This window comes from Mus caroli, chromosome 12 (genome assembly GCF_900094665.2).
Source record: "Mus caroli chromosome 12, CAROLI_EIJ_v1.1, whole genome shotgun sequence".
In the NCBI taxonomy this organism is placed as follows: domain Eukaryota; kingdom Metazoa; phylum Chordata; class Mammalia; order Rodentia; family Muridae; genus Mus; species Mus caroli.
This window is the reverse complement of record NC_034581.1, coordinates 97,404,753-97,429,689: the sequence shown is the minus strand read 5'-3', so window position 1 is coordinate 97,429,689 and position 24,937 is coordinate 97,404,753. Positions and strand designations below refer to the sequence as shown.

The following is a 24,937-nucleotide window of genomic DNA, read 5'->3' as shown; positions in this document are numbered from 1 at the left end:
TTTTGAATAGGTTTAATTTGGATTTTACAGAAACCTGATTGAAGTATATTGAGTAATAATTTCTACAAAAATGTACATACAATGCCAGAATTCCTTAAAAGCAACCAGTATCACATTTTCTTCTGCATAAAACATGCATTAATATCAACTACCACATGTTGGCCCAAACCATCTCTACGAGAATAGTCAGTAAGAAAACTAGTTGTGAACAGGTACAAAAAGAGGTTTTCTGGTTAAGTAGGGAACCGTTCTTATGCAAGTCCTTCAACATAGGCTGGCTGTATTTTTGCTGCTCACTGACACTGCTGCTAAGCCTTGGTTCTGACCTATCAGGGGCAGACAGGAACTGTGGTGGTTAAATCTGACGTCTGGGAAGAGAAGTTTTGAGGATGTACATAGAAAGTGCAACTCTCAAATTCAAATCCTCAGCTCAGGAGACCCCGAGGCTGTGGGCACCAGGGGTCTGCCTGAGCCCTATCCAGGCCAGCTCAGTGCACACAGGCTTCGCCTGCAGCAGGAAGAACCTTGTAGCTCCACATAGCAGTCTTCCCAGGATCTGTCACTAGAAGGCTGCAAGCTGTATACAGTACCGAAGCCATGCCATTTCCTGAGGCCTTATTTGTAGGCTACTTCATCGTGTCCAGGAACTCGAGTATTCATGCATACAACTGCTGCCTACACACAAAAATCCCCACCAACATGTGGCCTAAAATGTCTTTAATGTACCTCACAGTGTACTAGGGAAGACCTTGTTCCTCTGGAGGGTGCAACTTAGGTCTTTGTGGATCAAAAGATGTTTTCCACATAGACTGAGGGAGCTTAAAAAGACTTCACACCATCTGAAAGACTTCTCTCAAACACAGGACTTTATACAACAATCCATGAAGACCCTCCAAGCCGTCAGGAGGGAGTGACTGTGTGCACTTTTACAAAGACTCAATATGTATATAGCTGAGGGCTTTGGCTGGAATCCTCCATCTTCTAGGGCTGTCATTACCCCACTTACTACCACTATGGTCAGTCAGTATCCTTGTCTTCAGCAGATTCAAGGGAAAAAATAACTTATTCAGGTTCCAATAACATTTTCCTAACAGAACAGTATTAAAATAGGTCCATTTTTAATATATGCTTCTGCATATCCCTGATAATGTAAGAAACCAGAGGACTCTGTAAAGCACCCACATGTTAAGGGGTAGGATCTGGTCATTTTTAGGCAGCAGCAAAGGGGCTCACATGAGTGGATTCCCTGGAAGCCCTGCGAGCAGTACAGTACTAATGCTGATGTTTGAGGGCCATTAGAATAGTAATGAAATTTCACTTCAAACTAATCAGCGAAATTCAGAACAAAGGCTTGCTTCCTCAGTCCTGCCATAAGCCAACCTCCAACAGACATCAACATCAGTCCCGGCTACTGTGAAGGCTGGTACAGAGAAAAGTTCCCAATCTCTTCAAGCCATGATCAATCTCAGGAAGCACTGAGAGGACTGGCAGAGCAGGCTTGAGGAAGCTTTGACCCAAGGCACCGTGATCATGGGGCAGAGGGGACTGCTCCCCAGAGGTCCGGGCTAACAGGAAGAGAACCTGCAAGACCCAGAAGACCCAGAGGGCAATAGCTCTGTGAGCATCCATTTGGAAGTCATGGAACAAACTGCTAGAAAAGAAGCTCATTTGCTTTCACGAGATCAAATCAAACTTCTTAAAACATGAACAGAAAGAAGTCTTGGGTTTCCTGGGCAGAAGAGCGGAAGTCTGTGGAATGAGCTGAGTCACAGAGGGTGCTTGCTGAGAGACCAGTAGAAACACTGCTGCTACTTAAGGAGAAGGGCCTGAGGCCAAGGGAGGATGGAAAGGGGACCAAGTGTGACACAGGTCTCTTTATTCCGGAACAGTGGCATTTTCGTGAACCTGACTGAGGAAGTGTGGCACTCCACTTTAGCTGCAGTAATACTGTAACCCGTCCACTCGCCTTCTCTTTTTTGATTGAAACTCTTCGAAGAACTGCTGAATGTCTTCTCTCTTAACAACCTGTTGATGAAAAGCCAAGATTTGAAAGGGAGCTACATTCTACAATAGCAACAAGAGGTCAGAGCACTCACAAGCAAGCAAAAGGACTCCACCGGTTCATTCCAGAGGCAGGAAAGCTACCCTAGTAGCACAGTCTGTAATCCTAGTATAGGAAGACAGCCACAAGTTCAAGGCCAGCCTGGGCTACCTAATGTGTCCCAGTTTCAAAAACTACAAAAATAAAACAAAAAAGAATTGCAGGCACCCCTCCACTCACCACAGGATTAAATGTGGATAAGTTCGCTGCGGTGCGAAACTGCGGTGTCCACACCTAAGCTGACAAGCACCAGAGCAGAGAACACAGGACGCTGTGCAGAGCAAGGCTGTCACTGACTGAAGAGTGGCAGATTTACAACTCAAATGAGTTTAATCAGTGGCACTGCTTTCTTTTCACAGCAGTGGAAGAAATCTTAAGTGTTCAGTTAACATCACTCTTTTACAGAAATACTCACCAAGGCCCACAGAGGCTGACCACTCAGTCACACAGCCAGGCAGCAAAGGACAATGGCTCAAACCTCAGTTTGTATCACCTACCTCAGCATCTGCCCATGAAAACTATAGAAGCAGCATCCATCTAGCAGAGCCACTTGAAGATCAGGTGAGCTAGAGTCTATGATGCACAAACCATCAGAATCCCCACACAACGCCCCGAGAGACCTAAGATCACTGCACATGCTCAGCAGCACAGCTTCTTCTGGTCTGCACAGCACAACACATCAAAGTATTCTGCTCTAGGTCTGTGCTTTCCTGTTGTACTATATAGCTGTGGCTGGCCTGGAACACAAAGACATACATGGCTTCTGCCTCCCAAGTGCTGGGAATGAAGGCTTTGTCCCACCACCCTCAGCTCAGCTTTGTGCTTTCTTCTACACTGATAGGGAAGAATATTTTTCTCTAAAAAAATTTTTTTAAATATACCTTGAGTCTAAAAAAGATGGTTGTTATATCAACAGAAAAATGGTTGGAGAGAAAATAAAGAAAAACCCTCAAAAAAAAGTCAAATTATGGATGCACTGCTTTTAAGTAATGACAAAGGATTTAAAGCTTCGCATACAAAGGTGTCTGTAATACCAAGACCAAGGAAAAACATGGATTAAAATGAGGTAAGCTGGGACAACCTATCCCTGAGTCTACTGCAGCCATCACAAGACAGGTTTCTTCACCTCTTTTAAAATACAAAGACGTGTTTATTGGTAGGAAGGAAGGATGGGGACAAGAGGAGAAGGAGGAGGAAGAGGAAGAGGAGGAGGAAGAGGAGGAGGAGGGGAACAGAAGAAAAATGCACTTGAATGCACATGAGCAAAATAATCAATCTGACCTAACCTTGGATTACAAACATTAACAGCAGCCATGAAGGAAAATTCTATTTACTCCCAGGTATTGTGGTTAGGAGACCTAAGCCCACACACAGCAGAGTCAAATTCTGAATTCTAGTTGTCTTCAGTCATGTTCACCTATTAACTAGGGAAGCACATGTACAAAGGTCAGAGGGTAACTCTCAGGAGCGCCCTCCTTCAGCACGTGGGTCCCACGCAGGTTATCAAGCCTGATGACAGGTGCCCTTATCCACTGAACAATCTCATTGGCCACACAAATCATTAAAAATGTATGTATATTTTATGAGTATGGGTGTTTTGCCTGCTTGTCTGTGCACCAACTGTATTCAATGCCCACAGAGCCAGTAGAAAGGGTTGGATTTCCTGGGATTGGAGTCACAGACAGTCATGAGCTGCCCTGTGGGTACTGAGAATCAAACTCGGGTCCTGTGGAAGAACAGTCCTCCTAACTGATGAGCCATATCTTCAGGTCCCCAAATAATGCCCCCTCCTTTGGAGACAGGGTTTCACTATGTAGTCCTGAGTGTCCTGGAACCCAGTGAAAGAGATCCACCTGCCTGTGCCTCCCAAGTGCTGGGATTAAAGACATGTGCTACCATGCCTGGCCTGCCCCAAATTTTTCTAAAATTACATTTTCTGTTCTTTTAAATTATCCTATCAAGTGCAAAATTTTCTCTGTAGAAAATAGTTTCAAATTGTAAACTGAAAAAGACATTTTTTTTTTCTAATATGGTTTTGAGAAAGGAACTAGGGTGTATTCTCAGGTAGGTGTGCCTGGGTGTGTGTGTGTGTGTGTGTGTGTGTGTGTGTATGGTGGCTGAGAAGCTCTTGCAATCTTCCTGTCTCTGCCTCCACAGCACTGGGGTTACAGTTGCATGCAATTATACCAAGCTTTTTATATACACTTTGGAATTTAATCTCAGGTCCATGAGAGTTGCATAGCAAGAGCTCTTTTCTGCTCAGCCATCTCCATGCTACATGATAAACTTAATAAAGAGCACTGTGACCACAAACTCCACCAGAATCAGACAGTGGGCTTGGCTCTAAAGCCCCCTAAGGGTCTGAGGAGTACTGAGGTTACACAGGAGGCGAAAGCCACACTGTTCCCATGGCACATTCAATTCTAGCTCAAGGAGAGACTTTGCAGTAGAGGAAGACAGCACAGATGTGGCCCACAACATGTGGCAAGTAGGGCTGGTTCAAAGCACAAGCAGGCAGAGCTGAGCACAGTGATGCACACCTTTAATTCCACACTGAGTCCAAGACTAATGGTTCTGAGTTTAAGGCCATCCTGGTCTCAAGGGAATTCTAGGCTAGCCACCACTAAAGAGACTCTGTCTCAACAACAAAACCAAAGCCATTTGGGACAAGACCCTTTTTGTGTCTGACTTTACAACTCATTTTATAGAAACAGCATCTTAGCCCCTATCTAGAAACCCAGAGACATGGCCTCCCTCATCCACGAGGACCAAGTCAGAGCCCAAGTAGACTGGCAGGACCCACGGGCCTCACCCAGCTGCCTGGAGCCACAGAGATGAAGGTGAGATTCTGCCACACACGTGAGCAGGGAAGACTGGGAAGTACCTATACATTGATCCAGAATTCTATTTTTAAAGCATTATATATCTTACAGTCATGCTATCTTACAGTAAGGACTATTGGTGCTGGAGATATGACTCAGTGGCTGCTCTTGCAGAGGACCTGAGCTTGGTTCCCAGCACCACATGGTGGCTCACAACAGCCTATAATTCAGTTCCAGGGCACTCAACTCCATCTGGCCTCCTTGGGGACAAGGCATGCATGTGGTACACATTCATACATAGAGGCAAACATCATACACATAAAACAAACATAAAATCTTTAAAACAGCGACAACAAAAAGTACAGACTTCCTACACAGGAGAATGTTTTAGCCCAGGATGAGAAGTCTCCTTCCAACTCTGGGCTTCTCAGAGTCCTAGTGTAACTGCTTCTGCTGAGTCATCCTCCCATTCCCGACCCAGGATCTGAATCAGCAGATTCCTTCCAATAGTCCTCCACTACAGTCAGACCCTATGTAACTGTCCTGCCCTTCATGTTCCGATGTCTCTCTTCTGGTCCGTCCTAATCCTCCCTGACCTGCCAGTACCTAGGAAGTAGTTTCTTTGTGACACTTTCACCTCCTCAGCCAGGCACGGTGCTCAGTCCTGTGATCCCAGCCTTTGGGAAGCTGAGATAGGCAGCAAAAAGGAAGTCAAGTACTCCATTTAAGCTGTGCTTTTCCTTTGTTTGGTTGGTTTGGTTTTGGTTTTTCAAGACAGGGCTTCCCTGTGTAGCTCTGGCTATCCTGGAGATCTCTCTGTAGACCAAGCTGGCCTCAAACTCATAGAATCACCTGCTTCTGCCTCCCATGGTGCTGTGCCACCATATCTGGTGTTATTTTAATCTTTTTTCCCCCTAACAATTTTTTAACATTAAAGAAAATGAACAATTCATTCAAGCCAAAAAGCTGTGAATAAGGTTCTTGAACGCAACATACCGTGCCTTCATCAGCAAATCTCTTCAGGTAATCCTTAAGTTCAGTCTTCAAGTCATTGTATTCTAAATCAAAAGCACAACAATACCTCAAATTCACATAGGCCATATACTTTTAAAACCTGTGCCATTGCTAGGCAAGTGTTTAACAGTTTATACCAATGTTTTCTTACTTAAAATGCAGAGAACATTGTTTCCCATTCCTCTCAAGTCTGGCTTCCCTCATTATGGTATCTGGGTTTAACAAGAACAAACACCTCCCAGAAATATCCTCACTTTATAAACACTAGCTGAGCCTTCTGCAAAGGGCTCCTAATTTCTCCGTAAATCAACTAACAGGCTCATCAGACAGCTTTTGCTGTTGTTGCTTTGCTGTTTTTAAGACAGGGTTTCTCGGGCTGGAGAGATGGCTCAGCGGTTAAGAGCACTGACTGTTCTTCTGAAGGTCCTGAGTTCAAATCCCAGCAACCACATGATGGCTCACAACCACCCATAATGAGATCTGGTGCCCTCTTCTGGTGTGTTCGAAGACAGCTACAGTGTACTTATGTGTGATATTAAATAAATCTTTAAAAAAAAAAAAAAGACAGGGTTTCTCTGTGTAGCCCTGGCTGGCCTGGAACTCAAGAGACCAGCTTGCCTCTGCCCCCCAAGTGCTAGGACTAAAGGAGTGTGTCACCATCTCTACCAGCCTCATCAGACAGCTTTAAACTCATGTACTCACTCGAGTTTATGTACACTTGAGGCTTTATCACAGCTGATGAATCTCTTAAACACAGCCCCTATCACTGAAAAACAGTCAGGTTCTTGGAGTCTACCTGTGTGTGTGTGTGTGTGTGTGTGTGTGTGGTGTGTACATGTAAATTCACCCCCAAAACAGTAATATATTCATATGAAAACATCATAATAAAGTCTATTACTTGTACACCAACTAAGAAAAACTTTAAGTTTTTAATCTAATGAAGGTAAAAAAAAAATTACTGATTATAAGTAAGGGAAATGATCAATGCTATAATAGGGAGCCAAGTGGAAAGTGGCTAAAACTGGCACCTTACCTCAGCAGAGCACGCTGGAGCTTCCTGACTTCCTGTAAAGCTCAAAACTGCCACACTTCCCAAAGGGAGAGACAGTGCTCAGTGGAGACTCTTCTCAAAGGGTGGAACACTCTTCTTACCAGGCTGTGCTCACACACCTGCCCTCAGTTAAAATAGTTCACGCTGAGGGCTTCTTTCTCTTCCTTTCTTCCTTCCTGACTGGTCTCAAACTTACAAAAATCCTCCTGCCTCTGCCTCCCAAGTGCTGGGATTAAAGTATGCACCAGCGCCACCTGGGGAAAACTGTGGTTTCTTAAACATTATTCTAGCATGAAATGCTAATGATCCTTGGTAACAGCAACTAAACTTCAGAATTTTTAAAAATCAAACAATAGCTAAGGTCTACTACATAATTCTAATTTTCGTTAGAGTTACAAACACAGGTGATCATCCATTTTCCTGCAAAATGAAGAAAGCCTTGTGAACAGGATTTACCACAGATGAGCTCCACTTGCTGGACTCTATTCATGCTGCTGAGGGTGTCCATTAAAGGGTCCCTTCTATCAGTTGCCTGGTCGCTCTTGCCTTTGTTCTCATAAGCCAGAACTGTATCACATTCATCTGTCAGGAACAGGACGTCTAGTTCTCCATACATTTTCTTTAAAAAAAAAAAAAAAAAATTTTCCGGTTCCCCCATTTAGAATGTCATTTTTAGAAAGTCAAATTAAGGAGAATAAATAATAACTTTAAAAATTTTTAAAAATCACACCTAGAAAATTGTAAGCTTCAAAGTTGACTTGTTGAATTTATACTTTTGGCCCAGATTTTTTTCAGAAATCTTCCAACTTCCACAGTCTATATACTCTGAATTTAAGATCTACTAGTTTACTTTCTAAGCAATTCTACGATATAAAGAACTGGTAGTTTTTTTTTTTTAATTATTTTTATATGCATGGGTATTTTGCCTGGACATAAGTCAGTGCACTACTTAAAGGTAGGTGCCCACAGAGCCAGAAGAAGCCATCAGATACTCTGGGTCTGGAGTACAGGCACTTGTGAGACACCATGAGAAACCTGGGAACTGAGCCAGGTCCTCTTCAAGAGTAGTAAGTCCTCTTGCCGGCTGAGCCTTCTCTCCAGCCTCAGAACTGTTTTCTACTAAAACCTGACAGGAAGTATCACATAGTTCCTATTTCCCTACAAGAATTCAGTCTACGGGCTGGAGAGATGGCTCAGCGGTTAAGTGCACTGAGTGCTCTACCAGAGGTCCTGAGTTCAATTCCCAGCAACCACTGGTGGCTCACAGCCATCTGTAATGAAATCCAGTGTTCTCTTCTGGTGTGTCTGAAGACAGCTACATTGTACTCATATAAATAAGTCTTTAAAAAAAAAAAAGGAACTTCATAAATTTGGCCCATAGGAAATCAGTGTCCCCTGAACTCAGATATCGATCCTTGAATAAGTCTTGCAGTGTCTACTCTGTGAACATCAAGTGGAGCCAAACACTCACCATACAGTCTTGACAGGTGCATAGTTTGCTGCGCCAGTTCAAGGGCCAATAGGTGGCAACATCTTTCTTTACAAACTGCTTGGCTTGGAGTTCCTGAAGTCTGCAGCTGGACTGTGGCTCAGTTTTGATATTTTCTTTCTTAAACACTGTCTGAAATAAAATTAAGTTTTGAAGTGAGTTTTTGTATTTTTTTTTTATTATTATTATATGTAAGTACACTGTAGCTGTCTTCAGACTCCAGAAGAGGGAGTCAGATCTTGTTACAGATGGTTGTGAGCCACCATGTGGTTGCTGGGATTTGAACTCCGGACCTTCAGAAGAGCAGTCGGGTGCTCTTACCCACTGAGCCATCTCACCAGCCCCGGGCTTTTGTATTTTTAAGTTTAAAGAAATAATTATGTGTGTGGGTGCTTTGCCTACGTGTGTTTCTCACCATGGTGCCCATGAAGGCTGTAAGAGGGCATCTGGAAAATGTGGGTTCTAGAAGTCAACTCCAGGTTCTCTGGAAAGCAGCCCAGTACGCAGGCAAGCGAGCGAGCGAGCGAGCGCGCGCGCACTCTCTCTCTCTCTCTCTCTCTCTCTCTCTCTCTGTGTGTGTATGTGTGTGTGTGAACGCGCACGCATGTGTGCATGTGTAGGAAGGACACTGACATTCAAGAGTCTTTTTCAATCAATTTCTCCATTTATTTTTTGAAACAGGGTCTCTCACTGAACCTAAAACTCATTGATTGGCTAGAATATCTGTCAACAAACTCCAGGGATCGGCTCATCTCCAACATCCCAACACTGGGATGCAGATGCATACTGCACAAGGCTTTGTTGTTTCAAACAGGCTATCACTATACAGCTCAGGCTAAACTAGAACTTGCTATGTTAACTAGGCCAGCTTCAAACTCACAGAGATGTACCTGCCTCTGCCTCTAAGTGCTGGGATCAAAGTGCCATCATGCCCAACCTGGCCATTTTGTTTCGTCACCTGGGTACTGGAGAACTCAAACCCTCATGCTTGTCCATCAAGCACTTTGTGACTGAGGCACCTCTCCAGCCCATGCCCAGCATTTTCTCATGGGTCTGGGGATCAAACTCCAGGTCCGAGCACGCAGCCCCCAGTTTCACTTGGGATGTGGCATGAATATCATACACTACCTGGAGGTCAGACTCAGAACTAGAGCTGGTGCAGGGCTCGTTCTTCTGCTCAGCTTTCACCTCGTTGACAGAATCCCTGCCATGGTCCGGAACATCCTCTTTCAGGCCATTATCTTGGGGAGCTCCATTTTCAGGCTTGCTAACATCTTCATCTCCCATCCCAGTAGCATTCGGCAGCAGCCCATCATCTTCAGCAGATATCCTGGTGACTGTGGGTTCAACGAGACACACACAACAAAGCTGGCCATAGGCCTCTCAGATCAAGAAATCATATTCTTAAAATATCTCAGACTAGGAAACAAGGCAACCTGAACCTCTGTAACAACAAGAAATGAATTAGGGGCTGGAGAGATGGCTCAGCGGTTAAGAGCACTGGCAGCCCTTCCAGAGGTCCTGGGTTCAATTCCCAGCAACCACATGATGGCTCACAACCATCTCATAATGAAATGATGTCCCCTTCTGGTATGCAGGTGTACATGCAGATATACATTAAATAAATAAAACTTAAAGAAAAAAAAAGAAAGAAAAAAAAAAAGAAATGAATTAGCACTCTTACCCGTATGCCTGCCTATCCAAATAAATGGTTCATTAAAAAATATGCATCACTACATAAGCACCTTATACATAAAGAATATACTACATCTGTTAAAAGAAGGGCTAACTAAAGAACCAAGGCTGTGGGAAAGGATTTAACTAAGAAAGAAAGAAAGAAAGAAAGAAAGAAAGAAAGAAAGAAAGAAAGAAAGAAAGAAAGAAAGAAAGAAAGAAAGAAAAAGGCAATTCGAAAACACGAGCTTTCAGTTGAAAGGAGGGTCTGGAGACAAACAGCAAAGAAGCTCATGGTGGGGTGCTGCAATCTAGGGCACAGCAACTGACACGGAGAGAAAGACAAGAAAAACCCAGACTGAGAACCCATGAGTTTGAGGCCAACCTCTGTGACAGAGAAAGCTTACTTTGAAAAACAGCCAGACAGTGCAAGGGGAGGCTTAGTGGAAAGCTCCTGCCTAGCACCTAGACCTGAGGGTCTGGGTTTGATTCTTAGGACGACAGACACATCAGAACAACCAACCAGCCAAAAGCAAAAAGGAAAATCCTGTGGCAAATGCATATAGCTCGAATGTCTGTAAAACATGGGCACTGTCTGGGAGGAGAATGAACAGAAAGAGCTGTGACCGTAGCAACCCGGAGGTTGCTAGTGTAGGGAAATCTTAGGCACAGTTATACTGCTTGTAGCTTTTATGTTCAAAATCCCTAAAGGTAAGCCCAGGAAATCAAGATGGCACAGCAGGAAATATGCCCAGTTAAGTGGAATCATCAAATAGAGCTATCCACCATGACATCTTGTGCTTTTACTCTGTTTCTCGGTGTGTTGCCTCATAACATATTGTTTCCCCATCTTCTATGGGTGGGATACATACACATCACAAAATATATAAGTTAAAAGCCAACCTGCAGTGCTGTGGTATTAAAAGGAATGGCTTTTAGAAGGTGGCTAGGTCACAGGGCCTCCCATCATAGCTGCAACTAACATTCCTAGGAGACTGCATGTTCTCTCCATGGCCTGAAGACACACAGAAAGTCCCATGTATGAAGAATGGCCTTCACATCCATCAACTTGACCTTTACTGTCAGCTTTAAGAACTGTGAGCAATATTTACCCATTATTCAAAAGTCTAATGCATTGTGTCATAGCCGTAAGAATTATGATGCCAATCCTTTCAAAACATGTGTTAAATATAACTACGTACTTTAGCTCTATTTGTTCTTCAAAATCCCACCCAAATACTTCCTCCTGCACTTTCTCTAACTCTGGTCACATCAATACTCTGCATCATAGTATTCAAGTTCACATTTGTTCCTGGTAGGCTCCCAACCAGTCCACTGGGTAGAAGAGGGGCACAGCTGGATGTTTCTAGATCTCTCTAAAGTCTAGTTAGAAATAGCTACTGAAAATTCTTGATTGAACACACAGATTTCATGAGCACAAATCTGTGTCGCATCAACCTCGCAGAAATACTTACCTGCCAACTGGGCAGCATAAGCCCACAAGAACGAACAGCGCCTCATACAAGCCTGACACACCATCTCCTGGAAATCCCCACTCTCAGGGGGAATGGCACCAAGATGCTGTGGATAGAGAAACCCAGATGTTTCCTGTGATCGCCAAGTCCTCTATGATGTTTGCTTTTATAAATAGAGAGTGCAAGAATACACTGATTACATCCTCATCAAAAGGAATATAAAACAGAAAAATATTGTTTTGAGACAGGGTCTCACTATGTAAGTGCTGGCAGGCTTGGAAATTGCTATGTGAACCAGACTGGCCTTGAACTTACAGCTGTCAGCCAGTCTCTGCATTCCAAGTACTAGCATTAAAGGTGTGCTCTTTGACCCAGTGAGCAATTTCCCAGCCCCATTTATTTAAGACAGGGTCTCAAGTAGCTGAGGGTAGCCTTGAACTTCAGATCTTTCTTCCTCACCCACTAAGTGCTAGAATGTTGCTTACCCTGCCATGGAACCAGTCTTCACAGACCACACACTGTATCATCTCATCTGGAACCTGACCCAAAAAATAGAAAATGTTAATGATTGTTTTGAATTCTAGTGTACAGAAGTAAATCTGGCCCACAGCAGAATTAAAAATTAGGTAATTCTCTAGCAACTCTATGAGAAAAGTCAAGAGGACAGGCCCATTCTAGATGAAGTAGTTTGCAAGTGAGCATCGAAGCTCCTTGACAGTCAACACTAGGAAAACTGCACACCAAAGTAGAGTATGGGGGATGATTTTCCATTTATCTTAGGCTTTCATTCCAACTAGTTAACATCTAACTGTTTTCCCATCCTTTTACTGTGGTGTTTTATTAAGAAATACATACATACACTAGAAGTTTTGTTTTGTTTTCTGCCTCTTAATTTATTACTGTTTTGAAAGGGAGGGAGTCTTCTGTTTCAAAAGTACTATAAGTAAACATTTTACCCCATTCTTAAAAATATCCAGTTCTGGGCTGGTGAGATGGCTCAGTGGGTAAGAGCACCCGACTGCTCTTCCGAAGGTCCAGAGTTCAAATCCCAGCAACCACATGGTGGCTCACAACCATCTGTAACGAGATCTGACTCCCTCTTCTGGAGTGTCTGAGGACAGCTACAGTGTACTTACATATAATAAATAAAATAAATCTTTGAAAAGAAAAAAAAAAATATCCAGTTCTAAAAGATATTTGTTAAAGACACTTCAAATTCCCCCTTATATAAAATGTGATTCAATAAATATGGTTCCAAATGATTAAAAAGCCAGAAAGGTGGAAGTTAACTCCTCTATAATGCACAAAGTACTCTATCAGATCCATAAATATACAAACAAAACATTGCCTAAGGATATGAAAAGCCAGCACAGAGATCACTGTACATATCCCCAAAACTCAGACAACTGTGTAACCTCCTTCATGCCGAGGGAGATGACTCGGTGGTTAAGAACACTTGCTACTCTAACAAAGAACCTAGCACCCAGAGCGGCTGAAGCCCCGCTGACCTCCACGTGCACCAGGTACCCACTTAGTACACCTACATACACATGGGTAAAACACACATACATAACATACAGAAAAACAATTCTAAAGGAACTAATAATACATGGTCCTATGTCATTGATCTGCCTGGCAAGGCTTTAAAGGGTTGATAATACATGGAGCTAAGAGTGTTAAGAAAACCTGTTAAGGGATCCCTGCAGTCAATGCTGAGTTTAAAACAAGACAGGGCTACACACTAAGACTGACTCACTTTTGCCAGGATGGCACTAAAATCAAAAAGTGCCTATCCCCAAAGCCAAAGCCAAAGCCAAAGTGAAGACCTTGAAAGCCCAAATGGCTGTGTTAAAAAGCATCCACAGCTACAAAATGATATGCATGCCACCCACCTTCCTGCAGCCCAAGATGCAAATACCATCAAAAGCCAGGAGGAACAAGCTTGACTTCTGAGCTATCATCAACTCCCCTGACCACTGAGTCAGCCACAACAACACACTTGTGTTCACTGTGGGTGTCAAGGCCAACAGCACCAGATCAAATGGCTATGACACTGATGTGGCCAAAGTCAACATTCTCAGAAGGCCTAATGGAGAGAAGGCAGGAAGAGGGCTATGTTCGGTGGACTCCTGATTATGATGCTCTGGATGTTGCCAACAAAGCTGGCAATTGATTGGCAATCTAAACCAATTATAGCTGGCTAATTCTACATGTACACATTTTTTTCACCATTAAAAGAAAGGAATGGAGGGAGGGAGGGAGGAAGAGAAATACTATCAAAATAACTACCACTGGTTGAACTCTTTTGGTAGTCACAATCACAATTTTAAATACAGATAAGAGTATTCTTAGACCCACCAACAGCTGTGCTTTTATATAACACCTAGAGTGCTATATAGAGTTAGATACCTGTGGATGTACACTGAATCCTGTAAGGGGCCATCTAGATAGTGCTGTTCTGCCACAGAACAGTTAACTGACTTATGGAAGCTACAAGGCAGGCTTGCATTGTCTTCTCTTATCTTGTAGAGACAGGATCTCCCTATGTAGCCCTGACTGGCTTGGACTTCATCATGTGGGTCAGGCTGAGCTTGAACTTGTGAATGAGTGCCAGCCTCTATCTCTTGAGAGCTAAGACTAAAGGCCTGAGTCACCACATCCAGCTGGGCTGGTAGACTGTTTACTACAGAAGCTGACCGGGAAAAGCTAGTTGCAGAAGTAAATGCACAGATAACTCAGGGATTTTGTTTACACTTGTTATTGAAATTTTAAAAGAAGCCTATTTGCATAGCTATTTTCTTTCACAGAGGAAAGAAGCTGAGATTTCTCAGAAAATATCTGAGGGTGAGAAAAGAAAGTCCTCTCCGATATTTTCATTCTATGATATACAAAAATAAACAAACTAAAACTAAAACAAGCAGCAGTAACAAAACCCCAGTTCAGCTTGAGTTTATTTTAAACTTCTGACTCTCTTACCTCATCTTCAGGATCAGGATAAGGTCTCTTACAGATGCAGTATAATCCAAAAAAGTTGTCGTTGTACTTATTGCAAGAGTTTACCTTTGCTTTGTCCTGAAAGAGAATAAAGTTCAGTACATATACTGGTACAATACTAGGTCATGAACCATCAAACTTATACATTTAAGAAATCTCGGCACTAAGCATCTTCCTACAAGCTAGTCATTAACTTTCAACTAACAAAAAAGAAGTCACTACTCAACAAATAATTTTTTAAGCTACAGAGACAAAAACAGAAAAAAAAAACTTTATTCTCTCTATCTTCCTTGCAGCAACTGAGAAAATTTTATTTATATACTCATACAATAAAACATAAAAAAAAAATCATATGTATGACCAGCTTGTCTGGGATTTCAAGACACTCTTTTAAAAACAGTTTTCAAGCCAGGCGTGGTGACGCACGCCTTTGATCCCAGCACTTGGGAGGCAGAGGCAGGCGATTTCTGAGTTTGAGGCCAGCCTGGTCTACAAAGTGAGTTCCAGGACAGCCAGGGCTATACAGAGAAACCCTGTCTCAAAAAACAAAAACAGTTTTTGAGACAGGGTCTGTGTATTTCTAGCTGGAATCCAGGGTGACCTTGATCTCAGAGATCCACCTGTTTCTGACTCCGCAGTTCTGAGAATACAGGTGAGCAAGCACCACCATACTCCACTTCCTTTTGGTTTGTGCACTTGAGTGTAGGTGCCTGTAGAGGTGAAAGGAATCGATTCCCTTGGAGCTGGAGTTACAGACAGCTCTACACAACTGGGTGCTGGATGCTGGAGACTGAACCCAGGTCCTCCAGAAGCACAGTACATGCCCTCAACTGCCAAGCCCTCTCTCTAACCCTCAGACATTTCCTTAAATGCACGAGTGAATACTAAGACTTTCAGGTTATTGGAGTGCAAAAGGAGGAAAAGTGATTATCAAAAATTAGTCATAAACTTAAAGGAGGAAACAGGTTTCAGCAATTATTAATGATTAATGTGGCGTTCTCCATCCTTCTTCCTTTATCTGCAGTTTCCTACAGCTTCTGTGAAAGCATTGTTTGATTTTGTTTTGCAGACAAGTTCTTAGCACAGCTCTTCACTCAGCCCCATGCTTTGCTCTAGAAACCTCAGCATGGCACAGGTGAAGATCAGCCTAAAGAGTATCTCCTCCCAGACCTGAACTATTAACTACAATCTATATAGTAGACTCTCAACACATTATCTAGTGTTTCCAACCACATAAAAGTGAAAATACTCAAAAGAAAATGTTTTGGAAAATATTTTGGTGGGTTTTTTTTTGTTTTTTGTTTTTTTTTACACTTTCGTAAATACCAACCTCAGCTCATTAAGTACACTTAAAAAAAAAAAGATTTATTTTTATTTATATGGGGCAGGTGGGGTCCCCTGGAGCTGGAGTTACAGGTAGCTGTGGATGCTGGAACTGAACTGGACCATGGGAAGAGCAATGAGTGCTCCTAGCCACTGAGCCACCTCTCCATCCCTACTCCCAAGTACATTTGTAATCACAGTGCTTACTTACAGGAAATAATTTGCATTCCAAATTTTTAAACTTGCTGTTTCCACAATCACAACGAAAATTTCTATTAAAAAAAGGAAGAACATATATTTACGTCTTCTTTCAAAATTAATCACTCTTTCAGTACCAACCATAACTCCCTCTGACTCATTCCTAAAATCTAAATGGCATCCTTTCTGATGTTCGGGTCTCTTGTTGGAGTTTTCCAACAACAAAACAGATAAATACAAATTACCATTCTGGACATCACGACACATAAAAAACAAATATCTGTATCACTCACACACACAAACAAATGAGATAACGAAAAGATGAGAAGTTTGAGCTAGTCTCCATAATTAAAAGGCCTATAGAAAAACCATTCTCTCCCATATTAATTTTTACCAACACACAATTATTCTGAATAAAAAACAAGATTAAGCAGCCATTGAGGTTGGGAAAGAATCTAAACATTCAGAAGACACTCAGGAAAAAACATTACCTTTTTGTGTATAGTTCAAACAGTTTATGGCTTCCATGACATTCATAACTGCAAGCTAGACAAATTCCTGCCGGTTCTTCTCCCTCTGGCGTGCAGGTGCTACAGGCGTACAGTGCTTGTCTCTTCACTGAGCCCTGAGATACCAGCCCAAAACAAAAAGGAAGAAAAACAGAAAGACTAGTTAACCAACAAAGGATCAAAACCACTATTACAAGCCCCAGATCTATTCAGATGCTTAGCTATATGTAAATTTTTTTCTTATAGCAATAGGAAGTTTAAATCTGTGAATAACTTGATCAGTTTAATCATTTTAACACATGAAAATAAAGGTGAGTTTACAGTTTACAGGTTTAAGAGAGTAATACACCTTTTTTTTTTTTTTTTTTTTTCGGTTTTTCGAGACAGGGTTTCTCTGTGTAGCCCTGACTGTCCTGGAACTCACTCTGTAGCCCAGGCTAGCCTTAGCTCAGAGATCTGCCTGCTTCTACCCCTGAGTGCTAGGTAATCCATGTGCCACCACCACTTGGCTCACATTTCTCTTCTTTTTTTAAAGAGGTTTTAGTTATTTATATTATGGATATGAGTACTCTATTTGCATGTACACCTGCATAACAGAAGAGGGAGGGCATCGACCTCATTACAGAGGGTTGAGAGCCACCATGTGGTTGCTGGGAATTGAACTCAGGACCTCTGGAAGAGCAGCCAATGCTCTTAACCACTGAGCCATCTCTCCAGCCTTCACATTTCTTGTTTTAGAAATTCTTATAATTCAACCATAGAGGAAAATTAATCATTTTAATTTGGAGAGAGATGTATAAGGAAGCATCTAGAAGTGTAATTATGCCCACTACTTACTGTCAAGTAATGAAGTATAAAAAAGGGCAAGTGTGTTCAATAGAGACAAATGTTTAAAAAAGTTGGAAGGAAAAATAGCAAAACTTAGAAGTGTTGGTAAGGGGATTCTCAGCACACACCAACGTGCCAGGTTTTTGTGTGGTTACGGGGACAGAGCACAGGTCCTCGTATTGGTGCAGCAAGTGCTTTACTGAGCCTGCCAGTAAACTACCACACACTTCTAGTCTATTTCAATCTGCTCCTAGTTTACTAAAGAATTCGCCGGGCCAGCGAGATAGCTCCGTAAACCATCTGTAAAGTCACTGGCTCTGTAAGCCTGGAAACCTTCGATCCACCTCCAGAACCCATACAGAGGTGGCAAGGACAACTGCTTCCACAAGGTTGTTCCCTGACGCCTGTCTGCATATGCTATGTGGTACACGTGCCCACACACATCAGTAAGCAAGCTTGTTAAAATCAACCTGGAGTTAGAGAGATGGCCCAGAGCTTAAAAGCACATACTGCTCTCTCAGAGAACTAGCATTGCATTGAGTCCCTAGTACACACTGTTGGCAGCACACAACCCCCTGCAACTCCGGTTCCAGAGGGGATCGGATTCTTCTGCCCTCAAGAGCATCTGTGCTCACATGCACATAGCCACACAAATACTTTAAAATCTAAAAAGACAAAAGTCTTCCAGGTGGTGGCACACACTTTTAATCCCAGCATTCGAGAGGCAGAGGGAGGCATATTTCTAAGTTCCAGGACAGCCAGTGCTACATAGAGAAACTCCGTCTCAAAAAAACTAAAAGAAAATAATTATTATTATTGATATACTTATAGAGATATGACTATTTAAAAACAAAAACTTAAGACCAGGCCTTTAATCCTAGCACTTGGGAGGGAGGTGGATCTTTGTGAGTTCAAGGCTAGCCTGGCCTGCATAGTGAGTTTCAGACCAATTAGAACCACTCAATCTGACTGTCTCAAAAAACAAAAACAAAATTCACCAGAAACAAGACTTTAAGCCAAGCATGGTGGTACACACTTGTAATACCAGCAGCACTTGGGAGGTAAAGATAATAAAAAATTCAAGGCAGATCTGGGGTACATAAGATCCTACCTCCAACAACAATTTTAGTTAATATTGTATAAAGATAAGTATATTAATAAACAGCTTACATACAGACTTAGGACCTTTCTTTCCTTCTTCCAATGAAAGGGTGGGTGTGTGATTTAATGGTCACTGAATGAAAAGGAGAAATAAAAAGGAAAGGACATGCCTGTTCCTTGGGAGGTTGAAGGAAAAAGTTTACTATAAAAGGAAGAGCACGAGCCGGGCGTGGTGGCGCACGCCTTTAATCCCAGCACTCGGGAGGCAGAGGCAGGCGGATTTCTGAGTTCAAGGCCAGCCTGGTCTACAAAGTGNAGCCTGGTCTACAAAGTGAGTTCCAGGACAGCCAAGGCTACACAGAGAAACCCTGTCTCGAAAAACCAAAAAAAAAAAAAAAAAAAAAAAAAAGGAAGAGCACGGAAGCAAGGACTTTTAGGAGAGTCCAGAGGCTAAAGATTCTGAGCTGGGCCCTGGGAGAAGAGCGAGGAGGGGAAGGGGGAAGGGATGGGGAGCCAGGTGCTACAGCCAGGAGACCCAAGAGAGCTGCATAAACAAAATGGCTGGATTATTTAGGGAAGGGAAGCTGGGGGGAAGGGTAGCCCGGCTCCTGGGCTGGAGAAGTCTGGGAAAGGGGGTTGGGTATGCCTTCCAGGAGAGTCCGGAAAGGGACAGCAGGGCAGGGAGAACCTGGAGGCCACCATCGGCTTTGATATGTTAAATAGGCACAACAGCAGAGTCCAGGGTTTGAGACCTAACAATGATCCTCCAAATTTAAATACCAGCGACCATTCTATGACTATTTCTGGGATACAAGATTTATTCAACAATCTCGCAATTTTACAGTGCAAACCCAACTTGGTCAACGAAGACAAATAGTATTATGACTTCAGTCCACGCCACACCATAACGCCAAGTCCCTTCACTCCTACCCTAGTCTTCCACTCCACCCATGGGCATAGTTAGCCTGTTTCCTTCCACCAATTCTCATCCTTGTTAAGTTTCCTTCCTACCCACCCTTTTCCACTTTAGTACTTAAATGTACAGTATGCGTCAGTAAACACTACATCTCAGCCCCTCAAACTCTCACGTTCACAAGGTCCCAGAAATGCCAAACAGATCCTTTTCTCTTGGCTTTACAGTCCCCAGGGAGAGGGGATGTCACATAGCACATACACACGGAACTTCATTTAACCAGAAAGGGGGTGGGGTGGGGGCAGCTAGCAGTTAAACTAGACTTGCAGGAGTGTCCGGAAGCCGAACCTCACCGGAAGATTTTCAAAGCCGGCCCACTTTCCCTTTACTTTCCCCCATCTGGTCCCTAATTCACATTCTTTGGGGGTGGGAGAAGTGGAGCGAAGAATATCTGGGTTTGAGAGGTCACGAGAACAACCTCGTGAAAAGCAGGCCACCAAGAGGCGACAACTGGAGGACCGGAGCCTGCAGTGTACCGTCAGCGGAACCAAGGGACAGCCCTGGTAGCGACAAGCTGAGGATGAAATGGCAGCCGGGCCGGGGCTGTAGAAGCACAGAGTAAAGGGCCGCCGGGAGTGGGCCGGGCCGCGGCCAGCGGGGAAACAGGCAGGACGGCGGGAGCAGCCGGGCCGCGCGCACCTGCGAGTAGGAGCACTTCTCCGAGTCGCTGCCGCCCAGGACGGCGCACGCCTCATTCTCCAACTCCTCGTCTTCCTCGAGCACGTCCACCAGCGACACCACGGGCTCCAGCTCCGCCTGGCACCCGGCGGGGCTCTCGGCTCCGGCCATCCTCAACTGTCACCGGGCTCCGCTGCGTGGGCCCAGGAGGAGGCGGGAAAAGTGGCCGCCGCCAGGGGCGTCGCGAGAAGGCGGGGCCCCAGGAGGAGGCGGAGCCCGAGCACCAGACAGCCAATCCTAAAGAAGGACACGGAAGAAAATGGGCGGGCCAATTTCGGGAAATCGGAAGTCATTCCTCCTTCTCCTCGCCTCTCCCGCCCGCCCCGGCCGCAGGCTGGCTTCCGCTTCCGGGTGGCGTCTCTCCGTGGCGCGCTGTTGAAGCTGAGCGGTCGCCATGGAGCTTTCGGGCGAGTACGTCGGTTGTGACGGGGAGCCGCAGCGGCTACGAGTGTCCTGTGAGGCGTCGAGCGACGCGGACCCTCTCCAGAGCCTGTCGGCGGGCGTGGTCCGGATGAAGGAGTTGGTAGCGGAGTTCTTCGGGACATTAGTGGAGCAGGACGCGCAGGGCGTGGCGGAAGATCCGGACGACGCTTTGGATGGTGAGCGCGGGGGGCGGGGCGCCGGGGAACACTGGCGGGACCGGGCAGTATGAAGGGCAGGCTAGAGAAGGCGAACCCCGGGGAGGAGGAGCAATCGCTTCTAAAAATCCTTAGAACTCGCTGCCCTCTTTGTCTGATCTCCCACCGCCCCCCGTTTTCGCGACTTTTCCCACAAAAAACAAACAAACAAACGTGGCGAGCGTTGGACTAGGGACTGGTCAACGGACGAAGTCAGCTCCACTCCCATGCAAAGGATTAAGATAGGCAGACCTGCTCGAGAAAGTGGCTGTCTGTAACCATTGTTAGCTGGCACGAAGACCCGAAAGGGCGGGAAGGTAGACCTGGTTGTTGAAAAACGAAAAGGAGTGAAATTAGAAACGAGAAAACGTGTTTGACAGAATGAGGAGAGCTTCGAATGACCGAGGCCCACTTTGTTTTAGGGACTCTTAACCCTCTCAGTTTTGTAGATATTGTTTCGAAAGTAAAAGAGTTTTTGTTTGTTTGTTTGTGTAGCTTTTTGGTATTTTTAAATTAATTGGTCGTTTCATTCATGTATTCATGCATTCAGGTCATGTTCTCTATCCCCCGCTGAACCCCTTCCCGACAGGGCTCCTCTCCCTTCTTTCCGGCCTTTTGTTGTCACAGGATTTATTTAAATATATTTGTATGATATTTACTGGAACTAGGGCAACTCAGCAGTGACTAGACCACTGAAGAAAAACAATGACTCCCCCGCCCCCCATTAACTGCCAACCGCTCCTCCGGGAGGGGTGGCGCCTCATGAGCCCCTCCCCCTTCCATGATGGAATGTTTGGGTTGCCATCTTGTGCTGCCAGAGTTTAAGGGCTATATAATGTCCGAAAGCACTACAGCCCTTCCCATCCTCTTACTTTCTTTCACCCCCTCTCCTGTTGTAGAAATTAACTGTTAATTTTGGTGGCTTGGGGTTTGTTTGCTTTTAAAGATAGATGTTTACCTGCATGCATGTCTGTACACCTCTTATGTGCAGTGCCTTTGGAGGCCAGAAGAGGGCATCAAATCCCCTGGAACCAGAGTTACAGATAGTTGAGAGGGTGCCTTGTACATGCAGGGAAAAAGTAGGCGGTGCTCTTAACCACGGAGCCAAGTTCAAATCCCAGCAACCAAATGGTGGCTCACAACCATCCGTAATGAGATCTGACGCCCTCTTCTGGTGTGTCTGAAGACAACTACAGTGTACTTACATATAATAAATAAATTTTTTTAAAAAAGGAACAATAAAAAGTATTAGCTAGATTCACGGTTCTTCAAAGGAGCAGAGCTGATAGAATAAATTGATATAAAGATATTTATTAGAGTGGCTTATGGCTGTCTCCTGACAGAAAGACTAAGCATCTGATAGTTGTTTGGTCCGTGAGACTGGATGTCTCAACAGTCCCAGTCATGCACTGGAGTTCCTGCAAAGTCTTAAGAGAGCTGCCAGTTTTCAGTCTATGTTGGAATCCTAAAGAAGTAGGTTCTAACACCAACAAAGGAGTATCTTGGGCCTCTCAGTAACAGGATAGATGAACTTGATAGTCAGTGAGGGCAAGCAGGCAAAAACCAAAAGCTTCCCTCCATATCTTTTCACATGGGCTGGGCAAGTTGACATTACTCGTCATTCTAAGATATGACAGGCCACATTGTTGGTGGGAGTGTAAAGTGGTTATCTTACTTATGATATAGTTAGAGAAGAGCCTAGCTATATGGCCAAGGTATTTGTATATATATTTTGAGTCTGAGTCTTATTTCTGGGAGCATTGGTCTAGGAGGAAGAACATGAATCAGACTTCTACAAAATGATACCCTATGTTGGGTGCCAATAGGTTGTAATAAATTAGGAGTTTCTACTCCACCTTAGATCATTTAGTTCTCAGATTAAAAGACTTCTATTACTGTTTTGTAATATGTAATAATACGGGGTTTTTTTGGTTTTTAGTTTTTAGAGGCAGGGTTTCTCTGTATAGCCCTGGCTGTCCTGGAACTCACTTTGTAGACCAGGCTGGCCTCAAACTCAGAAATCCGCCTGCCTCTGCCTCCCGAGTGCTACAGTTTTAATGCACTAGAGCTGGGCAAATATCTCCCTTCTAAGCTATTCTGAGCCACTTCCCCCAAAATAACCCCGAGTTATAACTTGCCGTGTTCTATCAGGGCAGCTCTTAACCCCAACTGGCCTGTCCTCATGGCCTGGCCATGTTTTCATGACTCACCTACCCCATGGTGTCTTCTGGTTCTCCTCAATCCACAAGAACCGAAACCATACCTACCTCTCCTATCCATCTATAGGCAGTAGGCATCTTTATTCAACCAATAGTTTTAAATTAAGGAGCAGGGTCACATATCATTACTTGATATATGTGAGGATTCTCTTATCCCTGGGGCAACCAGACTTTGGGGGCCAGCATTTACCATTACATTATAGACAGGCTGGCCTCAAACTCAGAGATTTGCCTGCTGCTTCCTCCCAAGTGCCGCCAAATGAAAGGTATACATTTACTTTGTTTTTAAGACATGTCCTTACTGTGTAGCCCTGGCTCCCATGGAATTTACTATGTAGATCAGGCTGGCCTTGAACTTAGATCTCTGCATGTCTCCACCTCCTAAAGGCAAGGATTAAAGGCTATCACACTCAACAAATTCCTCAAGTTTTTAAAAATTCACTTATTTTATATGTATATGGGTAGCATGTTGCATATGTAGAGTGGGTTCTCTCCTTTTTGGGGAGTTCAAGGGATTGAACACGGGTCACCAAACTTGTACTGCATTCACTTTTACCCACTGAGCAGTCCTACTGGCCCCAACCCTAGCATTTATAAACTGTAATGTATGTCTGGTTTATGAGTCCCCAAAGGGAAATGGTCTCATATCAGTCCCTTTACCTATTTGTATTTCTTCATCCACTAAACATAATGTCATACAACAAACATTTATTTTTAAAAGGTGATGATGAAGATGATGCAGAAGATGAAAATAACACTGGTAGAACTAACTCAGATGGACCATCTGCAAAACGTCCAAAACCAGCATCTTAACAATAGTGTTAGGACATTAAGACTGCTGCTAGGTTGAGTGCGATGATGCATACATGTAATCCCAGTTAATTCAGAGGCTGAGGCAGGAGAATTCAAAGTTGGAGGCCAGCTTGTGTGCTGCATGTCAAGACTTTGCCTCAAAAAAAAAAAAGCCAAGATAGCAGAGCGCTGCTATTTCATCACCTGCTGGAACTTACAGAAGACCTGTGCTCTAGTTGGGGAACTCATTTCTTTTGTTTGATTGGAACAAGTTCATCACAAAGCAAACTTCCTTGTTTCTAACAAAGAAAAGAACAACAAATGTGTGGGAGTGAACTCTTGTTTTCTCATCCTAAAATAAAATGGAACCATTCATAGTGGACGGAATCTAAATTGGCAAATGAATTTTTATGTTTGTTTTTCTCCTTTAAAATGATCATTGAATCAAATGGTGTGTGTCTACATCTTTTCGGTGTTTATAAAAGCTGCTTATCATAGTTCATAGGCAATTAATATTTAAAAGAATTGATAAGAGAAATATGATTTGTGTGTGTATATATACGTCTGTACAAGTATAGATGTGAGGCTCAAATCAATAAAATACATTGATTGTAACTTACATATTTTCTGTAGCCTTTTTTTTTTTAATTTTAAATTTTATTCAAAAGGGAACTGTTGAATAGTTCCTAAAATATATTGTATGTGTTCCTTTTCTGCTGTTTATCGGTGGAACTAGAGTGGGGTTTTTTGATTTACAGTGCATCTTTCCTGATTTTGACACTTGATATGCAAAATATACCTAATGAAATTAGAATAATTCTTTTAATTATATCTGTTTTGTTTTGAGGCTGAGTCTTGCTATGTATGTGGCCTAGACTGGCCTGGAATTCATTACATAGCCTGCCTGGCTTTGAACTTTTAATAACTTATTTCTGAGTATTAGGGATCACAGGTATGCACACCCATGCCTGGCTTTTTGGTTTGAGACAAGGCTTTGCTGTATGCTGAGGTTGATCTGGAACTCCCTAGATGTAGCCCAGTCTGTCCTCAAACCTCTCATCTCTCTGCTTGTCACCTCT

General features: G+C 43.6%; 2 protein-coding genes across 2 annotated transcripts; one reads left to right on the top strand and one right to left on the bottom strand.

The window, feature by feature from the left end:
* Nucleotides 1–20,403, bottom strand: Ubr7 (ubiquitin protein ligase E3 component n-recognin 7 (putative)). The gene is made up of 11 exons (XM_021178617.1): nt 20,192–20,403; nt 16,633–16,766; nt 16,155–16,215; nt 14,603–14,698; nt 12,112–12,165; nt 11,627–11,732; nt 9,606–9,814; nt 8,460–8,609; nt 7,445–7,607; nt 5,920–5,981; nt 1–2,025 (listed from the first exon to the last, which is right to left on the bottom strand). Exons 1-11 carry the CDS (start codon nt 20,339–20,341, stop codon nt 1,933–1,935), a joined length of 1,278 nt encoding a protein of 425 aa, XP_021034276.1. The 5' UTR covers nt 20,342–20,403; the 3' UTR covers nt 1–1,932.
* Nucleotides 20,404–20,559: 156 nt separating this feature from the next.
* Nucleotides 20,560–24,477, top strand: Gon7 (GON7 subunit of KEOPS complex). The gene is made up of 2 exons (XM_021178622.1): nt 20,560–20,829; nt 23,788–24,477. Exons 1-2 carry the CDS (start codon nt 20,625–20,627, stop codon nt 23,877–23,879), a joined length of 297 nt encoding a protein of 98 aa, XP_021034281.1. The 5' UTR covers nt 20,560–20,624; the 3' UTR covers nt 23,880–24,477.
* Nucleotides 24,478–24,937: the final 460 nt, after the last annotated feature.

What these genes read in the sequence shown, in the direction of transcription:
- Gon7 (XM_021178622.1), top strand. Translation starts at nt 20,625, where the DNA reads ATGGAGCTTTCGGGCGAGTACGTCGGTTGTGACGGGGAGCCGCAGCGG. An exon ending in TCCGGACGACGCTTTGGATG is followed by an intron (nt 20,830 to 23,787) that starts GTGAGCGCGGGG and finishes TATTTTTAAAAG; the next exon opens with GTGATGATGAAGATGATGCA.
- Ubr7 (XM_021178617.1), bottom strand. Translation starts at nt 20,341, where the DNA reads ATGGCCGGAGCCGAGAGCCCCGCCGGGTGCCAGGCGGAGCTGGAGCCC. An exon ending in GTTCTGAGTCTGACCTCCAG is followed by an intron (nt 8,610 to 9,605) that starts GTAGTGTATGAT and finishes ATTTTATTTCAG; the next exon opens with ACAGTGTTTAAGAAAGAAAA. An exon ending in GATTTGCTGATGAAGGCACG is followed by an intron (nt 2,026 to 5,919) that starts GTATGTTGCGTT and finishes TTTCATCAACAG; the next exon opens with GTTGTTAAGAGAGAAGACAT.